This window comes from Vollenhovia emeryi, unplaced genomic scaffold (assembly GCF_000949405.1).
Source record: "Vollenhovia emeryi isolate VEMERY1.0 unplaced genomic scaffold, V.emery_V1.0 DF939143.1, whole genome shotgun sequence".
NCBI classification, from domain to species: domain Eukaryota; kingdom Metazoa; phylum Arthropoda; class Insecta; order Hymenoptera; family Formicidae; genus Vollenhovia; species Vollenhovia emeryi.
Genome location: NW_011967223.1, coordinates 1,987,367 through 1,996,078, shown reverse-complemented (window position 1 = coordinate 1,996,078; position 8,712 = coordinate 1,987,367). Strand labels below are relative to the sequence as shown.

At 47.9% G+C, this 8,712-nt stretch overlaps 1 protein-coding gene across 5 annotated transcripts in view; it reads right to left on the bottom strand.

The window, feature by feature from the left end:
* The window catches only part of LOC105566677, a 401,439-nt gene that overhangs the window by 25,040 nt on the left and 367,687 nt on the right, over positions 1 to 8,712 (bottom strand). For 3 of the 5 annotated variants that reach the window (XM_012020872.1, XM_012020874.1, XM_012020873.1), the window contains one exon: positions 2,210 to 2,449. In XM_012020872.1, the coding sequence (XP_011876262.1) occupies positions 2,210 to 2,333 (124 nt within the window). In that variant the 5' untranslated portion in view covers positions 2,334 to 2,449. Of the gene's footprint in view, positions 1 to 2,209; positions 2,450 to 2,881; positions 3,604 to 6,077; positions 6,142 to 8,712 lie in introns of those variants that run through there. The other 2 variants (XM_012020876.1, XM_012020875.1) reach the window with 2 other exon arrangements.

Here is an 8,712-nt window from a genome sequence, read left to right as displayed (position 1 = left end):
TCTCTCTCTCTCTCTCTCTCTCTCTCTCTCTCTCTCTCTCTCTCTCTCTCTCTCTCTCTCTCTCTCTCTCTCTCTCTCTCTCTCTCTCTCTCTCTCTCTCGTTTGCTCGATGCTCTACACCCACGCTACATCTGTTCTACCCGCGTACGATCCATTCTCTCTCTCTCTCTCTCCCCGTCCCTCTCGCTGCATTCTCGTAAAGTTGGATTTTACTGTGCGCCGAATATGAGCCATCGCGATCTCGCGAGAACCGTTTGGCTCGTCGCACCGCGATCGAATAGATTTGCAAGGAATCTTTTTTTTTTTTTTAATGAGAATCACGAGTGGCGGAATGTTGATCCCACGCGATTTGCACAGCGGCGTGTGTCGCAGCGTATTTATTTCCAGCGACTGTCATACCCCAGAAAGCATCTTCCAATCGGCATTGTTCGAGTTTCGCAAGAGAAAAATAGATTTATATCAATAACACGTAAAATATTCAGGATATTGAAAATTTGAAACCGAATCGTAAAATCCACTACAGGTATAGTTGAAATATGACAATTTCGTGAACTTGAACTATTCTTATTTCCAAATACGGGAGCGCGCCTTGGGTGTCAAATTAACAAAAGCATAACTGCAAAAGTAACACTTGTTTCACTCAGCATGATGTAACATTTATTTCTTAAAAATCATCATGGGATATTACTGTATGTATACTTATACGCTGCAAAGAGTGTTCAGGCGGTTTTGCGGCTTTTCTCTATCACCTCTGAGGTGACGTCAAAAGTGCCCGAGGCATCGCGCGGAATCGAGAATCAAGGTGTCTAGATCGCGCTACGTGGACTGGACCAAACGAAATGTTTCGACGGTGATTCACGGCCGGACAATGACCCCGATTAATGATATCAGTTTTGACAATATGGTGCAATACCTGGCGACAAACCGAGGGTTCTCCAATGTGCAATAACTTGCAAAATAAGACGTCTGTAAAAACAAACGGCTTATATTTTATCGAGTATAATTGCAAATATAAGTGAATAAATGTATAACTTGTATTTCTCTACCAGGAAACGTACGCGCAGCACAACTCAAACGGCCATTTCTTTAATACTAATTTTACAAGTGCGACTCACAGTGTCTTCGTGTACGTATCCTTCTCTTGAAGCGGCCCGTGTGAATTACTTGCGACGCGTAAAAAAAATTAATCATCTTGGGCGCAAGAATTAAAGTGTCACGCGCGGGTGTCCCTCGCGTATTTCTTGCGTTGCTTCGAATTGTTCCCCGTCGCAACCACGTGTTGCACTAGAGAATTCTGGCCGAGATGCTATCGACCCACCTTACTACGCTATCTCAACCGTCAGCAGGCTGGTAGCTCTGGCGATTGGGCAGTTCTAGACAACGTTACACAGAAACTTTGCCAAAACAATTCTAACAGTTACTTATAAAATATAGTGATCTGTAAATAAATCAATGACTAAATTTTTGATAAATTGGACATTTATTTTTGGACAATCTTAATTATAATATATGCTATAATATTAATATAACAAAGGTTTCGTCTCATATATGCGCTCATTATAACATACGAAAGTCTAAGGTCTAAAAAAGAAACGCAATGTAAAAAAAGGGTGCATACTGCACCTCGGGCGCGTGCTTAATTTCAAATAGTATTATCAGTCACAGTTTTATTCGCAATAACGTGACTCGTCATAAAAGTTGATCTCATGGCATAATCGCTCTCGATAGAACAATAAGTCTTCTCTCACGATCAGTAACTCTCGTTACTCTCGATCTATTAGTCGCCTAACGATAATTCTAACGGTACACCCTACATCGACACGCCACTCGGAGCAAATCGATCTAAATGCATTCTCAGACGCATAGCTATAAGAATATCAGTGCTTTTCCTCTCAATCTCCACCAGTCGAGGCTATGCCCAATTTCCGGGCGTAGTCATCAAGCATTGTCTTTCCGCGTGCAATTACCTATCGCACTATCTCCGATCGTTTCGTTATCTCTCAGAGTCGAGCTGCTGCTCGCTAGATTGGAAAACACGAATTCGTATACACGTGACTATCTGTCAATTATTCCTCCTTCTTTCTATAGCACGACCGACGTGTACTAACGGATCGCCTGTATAAAACTCTGCGGTATAAGCGGTCAAGGTGACGCTTCAGGAAGTGCTCGCATTTACGGTGTACGTAACTTAAAAAATCGCTCAACTCACGATTTCGCGACGGATGGTGGGCGTTCCTGCTCCGGAGTGCATTGTGCAGCGTCACGTATAGCTGGTACATGAGCTGCTCCTCCGTGCTGTTCTCCTCGTTGTTGGGCAAAAACGGTATTGCCATGGTTCTCCTCCGCTCCTCTTCGATCGGGGCAATCGCGGGCAGTAGTTGTAGCCCGAGTCCAGGTCCAAAGCTACGCGTTCGCTCGGTCGCTCCCGCCTAGCCCCGGGATCGACGCACTGTAACCGAACCAAGCAACGTCTGTTGTTGAGCTCACTGTTGTTCACTCTCTACGTCTCCCCCGCGCACTCTCCGAGGACCCCCCTCCCTCTCTCTCTCTCTCGTTCGGAGTCTCTACCTGAGTCTCGTGCCGTAAATCGCAGAAACGTAAACGCCACGGAGACGCTACACGTGATCGGTAACGAGTTCATCGGCGCGCGCTCTCAACGTTCATCGTTCCGGATCGCACGTGGCCCCGCGCGCGCGCGCGCACGCAGTGCACCTCAGTGCAGATTGCTGCCCCCCCCTACCCGGGGCCCCCCCGAGTCTCGATCTCTCGAAATCGGACCTCCCTCGAACGTCTGACTCAACGCTGTCAGACGCTCTCGAGCCGGAGGCGAATAATGATAATAAAAACAAAAAAAGGATCACTCTCGCATCAAGCGAATCACCTGCTGAGAAATTCGTAGGGCTACGAAACTGTCCCTTCTCACGGCTGCTGGTCGGCTGCTCGGACGCACTGTACGCAACACGTTGAAGTTTCGTGACTCTTCGAGAAGGAAAGTATTCCGGAGCACGAGGGAGCGCGATTCAGTGTCCCCCCGCGGCTGTCCGGCTGGCGGCTGCTGCACCAGTTTGGTTCACGTCACTCGTTAGGATGCAACACATATACGAAGGGGGGTCGACGCGCGTGGATCACGGGAGTGTCTCGCGCGCGAACAGTCACGCGAGGTGTCCCGTAGCAATTGATGCAACACAACCGAGATCAGGCCCGGGTCCAGGCTTGACGAGCGACGATTAAATATCGCCGGCTGTCCTCTTTGGCGCGATATATCACACGCGTGTTGTATTTGAGCGGCGCGCGTATACGACGGGGTGCGGCGGGCAAAAGCGGAGAGAAGACGAGAATACGCGGAGCGACACACGGAGATCTCGACTGAGCTCAGGGTAAACGAGAAACACGTCTGTTCTCCTCGAGGTCTGGCGTGGTAATGATTCTGTGCTTTCGCAGCCACTCGGTCCGCACGTTCTGCCTTGCGGCGGCAACCGGCTCTTCCCTCACTCCGCTTCACCCGCGCGGCCGATTGGTCGTGCGGTGGGGATGCGTGCGCGCGCAACCTGTGGTGAGGGTAGCCGATTTACTTTCGGGGTGGGGAACGCGCGAGGAGCGTGACAATACATTGTCTTGGGCTCCTCGGACGCCGCGAGTGAGCTCCGTTTGAACGCTAACATTTACTGCAATCATGTTTTTGCAATCGCCAGACACCACGGCGCAGCCCCCCAGCATCAGTGTAGCGGGGAGTCCTTTAACATAGTCGAGATACTGCGTCTTTAGGCGGGGATACTTATTGATAAGAGACGTTACACGACGAGGAACATTGTTAACTTTATTCCATAGAAATGTGAGAGGGGGGGGGGGGAAGTTCTCCCACTCTCCCTCCTTTCGTCTTGATTTTGGTTTGTCGGAAGTTCTTCGGTGCGTGAGATCTGTCGAAAAATTTTGTGCGTTTCCCCCGCCCTCTTCGACATCTCGATTTTCCTACGGCGTTCCGTTCGGTGGACGTCGATGCGAGAGTGACTCGCTCTCCGTGCTTGGAGGACGCAAGTGCAACTCGGTGGCGCGCGCGCGCGCGACATAGTCTCGGAATACGGCGGAGCGTGTAGCATGTAGCAATGGGGATCTCGGCGAGGGAGAGAGTGAGAGGCGACGCACACGAGAGTGCCGGGCCGTTCGCGTGCACCTCGGAGCCGTAAAGGCGCGTATGACACGACAAAACGACACTCGAGCGCAACTGCGCAGTTTACGCGACCAAGTACGAGCTCCGCACGAGGGCGGGGGGAGAGGAGGGAGGGAGGGGGGATGCGGCCGCAAATCGGAAACGTTTACTTTACCGCCGTTAAAATTAAACTCTCGGAAAAGCTGAAAAAGCTAAACGTTACTTTCGCGCGCGAGAGATATATATAGGGTGTACTAAAACCACCGGATATCCTTTTAATCGCAGATTCTGTAGAAAATTTCAAGAGAAAAATTCTAATACAAAAATGTCGAGGCTATAATAGTTTTTAAATAATAAGCGATTATATTTCACAAATGGCAGGCCTGAGATTTCGCGCGGTCAGGTACGGCGACATGACAAGTGATGGAAACTGATATTGAACGACCACTTTGACAGCTGCAACACTTTGAAGTTACAAAATGTTCCAAATTTAATTAAATGAAAAGGGGCGACATTCATAGGAACACTTTTATCACTCGTCATGTCGCCGTGCCCGAGCCCGCGAAATCTCAGGCCTGCCATTTGTGAAATATAATCGCTTATTATTTAAAAACTATTATAGCCTCGACACCTTTGTATTAGAATTTTTCTCTTGAAATTTTCTAAAGAATCTGTGATTAAAAGGATATCCGGTGGTTTTAGTACACCCCGTGTATCTTCGTTTCTCGTTTTAATTTCAGCCGCCCCGACCTCACCGATTGCTCCTTCTTTTTTTGCACTAACGGGGGGGGGGGGGATTCTTCGATATTGCATAATATTTCGTTAAATAGACACGGTCGTGCAACGATGAAATATCGCCGACGGTACTCGATTGATATTAACGACGTCTAAATATTAACGCGATACCATCGTCGATATTGTTGCATTCGCTGCGTTCATAGGCGATAATAATATGCGCTCGAGCGATAACGAATATCGGTCTGCGGGGTCAAAGATCAATTTTAATCGTTCGAATGGCTGCACGCCGAATTAATGAGCTCGGACATACTTATAATTAATTAGGGGACGGATGAGTGTAACGAACACGCGGGACAACCCGCGCATGCGCTTCGTTTTCCCGATAATTCGCGACGGTGCGAGTGACATTCGCGGCGTCGCGTCGCGTCGCTACGGTTAGATCCTTCTCTCTCTCTTTTTTTTTTCGGTACAGCCGATGAATGGACGGGAAAACGGAGAAACAAGAATACAATACGTTGCCATTGCGCGCGCTGATTCATGATGCATACGATGCGCCGTGCGCCAGCTATGCGAGAGCGACTGCATAAATAAATATGAGCATATTGGCTTGCGCGAGGGCATGCACGACGCGCGTGAAAAACGGAATCGCGCATTCAGCGCGGATCAAGGAAAGAGTCAATGTATTAACCATTAACGTTGCCCCTTTCGTCATATACGTGAATTTCGCGCAGATTTTAATCGCGCGCGCGCTTTCTTTCGCCTTCGCCTCGCGCAAGATCCAGACTTCAACACTTGAAACATGGAAACGCAATTTCACGCGAGCTAGATTGACGTTCGGCCAGTCGATAGAAAAATAAAACTGAGCGCACTTCACTCGAACGAATTTTCATTCGTCGACGCATAACGTAACGCTGGCACAATGGGAGCGTGTTAAACAATCTCGAAAGCGTGAGCGTGAGCACCACTCGAATCGATAGGCGATCGACGTCTCTCTGGCGTACGCGAGCGTGGAGAGAGAGAGAGAGAGAGAGAGAGAAAAAGTGGAAGATAAAGAGAGAAAGGGAGAGAACAACAGATTAATGTCAGGAGTGGAGCACACGGAGAGACACTGTCATTGGATATCAGATGTGGGAGTTAAAGGCCAGGTGAATCTCGGCGCGTCGGGGATGACGTTACAGAGAGATGACATTACCACTGTAGAACGGTGGAAACCGGAGTCGGTGCGTGTGTCGAGATGTGCGTGCCCTGGTCGTGGCTCGTGGGCTCGACGGAATGACGATGTCGATATCGGTGGACGTTTATATCGGCCGCGAGAGAGAGAGAGAGAGAGATATCGCGCGCCCGTCAATTATCAGACCGCGCCGCCGCTGATAATTTCGCGGGCGAAAATTTCAGCGGACGAGCCTTGAACCTTGGGATTCTCTCGTGGCGGATCGATACGTGAGCTTCACCGCGCGCGTCTTACAGGAACTGCTCGTTATGAGAGACGCCACTTCTGCGAAGCCAATTGTCTCAATGTACGTAAAAGTCAAAGAGGCGACTTCAGGGAGGGACAAGTTGATTGTGCCGTCGTTGTACGAGAAGTCGATTCGCTTAACGAAGTTAAACTTAGTTGCGAGAACTTCGGAGAGTATTTTGACGCTCACAGTTCTTGCGCGCAAAGTTTATTCGGGACGTTAGAGGACGAGGTGAGGGTCCGATTGGAATTGCAAAATATTTCACAATGATGCGATGTTGAAAATTTTACGTGTTGGCAGATAAGATTTCAAACTGATTGCGAGTCTTAACTAGCAAGTGTACGTGGTTCTTTTTACTGTAAATAGATAATTGACTAAATAATAAAGGTGTTGCTCGATATGAAAAACCATTATGCGTTATAAGTCAAAACAAAAATTAATGTCTTAACATTAATCTTTATTTCTTGTAACACGTTACGACAAGATTCGTCTTATCAAGCTTTTGATAATTAATTTCAATCGAATCTACGTACGTAAACAACATCAAATTTGAAGTACCTAATATTGGCACAGATACAATCAATTCCGTAGAACCCTTCGCACTCTTATCGAACTTTGATTTTCTTATCCATCAATTCCATTGATAAAAACTCTATCGTCGATCGTAAAACGGATTATATCGGATTATACTCGTGCGACGTGGACTTGACTTTCAGGGGACAACCCTATAAATAAATACCCGACGTTGCAATTTTCCGACGTCGTGGAAAAATCGTAATTGTATCTCGCTAAATCTATTAGTCGCGGATGCAAATGTCGACTTAATAACCGCCTTCGAGCTCCTCGTAATCGGTCAACGTTCGATTAACGATCTAGAATCTCCGCGTTTAGCGATTAACGATTCACGATCCAGAGAATCCTTCCGTCCCGGTCTTTCGCAACCCCGTCGCGTCGTTTTATTTCGACGTGAGGCGTCGCATCGCGCACCGGTCGCCATCCGATAGCGGTCGTGATTTAAAACCGGTAGCACCGTACACGCGCCGTACCGGACTGCGTATTTTTAGAACGACCACCGCGATCGCGTGGGCGGATGCTGGTCATCGGTCCGGGAACGTTACTCTGTTCCGCGCGTGCAAACCGGACAGATCTCGAATTCGCGACGATCCTGTCGAATAAACCTCCGCGATTTCATTCGCGTGAGAAGTACTTTGTGACGAAACGCGAATCGCGCGTTTAAAAGCCTGGCGGACGTTAAGCCCCCGCTAAACTCTGCTTTGGCGCGAGCTTACCTCATGATAATAGATTATAACGCGCGCGCGCGCGTATAAATTATGTCGTATTCGCAACTGTGGGCGAAATACACTATATCTTCATTTGTCGGCTTCCATGGAATTCTAACGCTAACAGAGGCTCCTTATTCCGTGCATATATGCATATCTATAGTGGTAACAAGTGCACGCTCATCCACATTACTATGATGATTTAAAGCTTCTGCTTTAACGTCCAAAGATACTGATAGAAGCGTAAAGCCACTTATACGCTTGACTCTATATCTAGTCGCTTTCTAAAACGTTTGCAGCACACGTCGATTGATGTCGGTAAAATTTATTCCGTACGTTATTTTGGCGTGCTCGTTTCCTTAATTTTTCTCAAATCGAAGCTACGCAACGCCGCGGGTAGTCGGGGAATGATTCACACCTGATCCGTACCTGTTTGGCAAGTACGAGAACGCTCCGGCGAAGAAGAAACGTTCAAAGTTTAAGGTCTCGCGCGATTAACGAAGCGCCTCAATTATCGAGGCAATTATCGCGGCGGAAAGGAGCGTTATCACTCGTCGCGCGACACGCGTCTACGGCGAACATGTTCGAACGAGTTTCATGTCCCTCGTAGTATTACGGGCACACAGTTGCCGTCGTTTACGAGGTTAACGGCAAGAGCAGCGTTATTAAACGATCTCTGTAATGGGTGACTGTCAAGAGCGAAGCTGCTTGTCGCGGTTACATACGAGAGAAAAGTCAGTCTACTGTTTTTCTCTTCCTAACGTACTATCTCGTATATATATTCTTATCGCTATAACAAGTGAATTCACTTGCTGTAAATAAGGCGCAAAAATTATCTGTACCCTCGTCTCTCCCCGCGTATAAAGCTGCGTGGACGGCGGTGTGAGAAAAATGCATCGTACGAGAATCGTCCGTTCGATGACTCAACTTATCAGGTTGATGTTACGAATTGCGTTTCTTATCAGTTTTATCGGGTCATTGGTGCGTTCACCCTTCCCGGCGGTTCGTCGAACCAGATTTTCGCACGCTCGGTTTCTGTAAATATTAGACATTTAAATCGGTCAGAAGGCGCAACGAGACCGAATATATA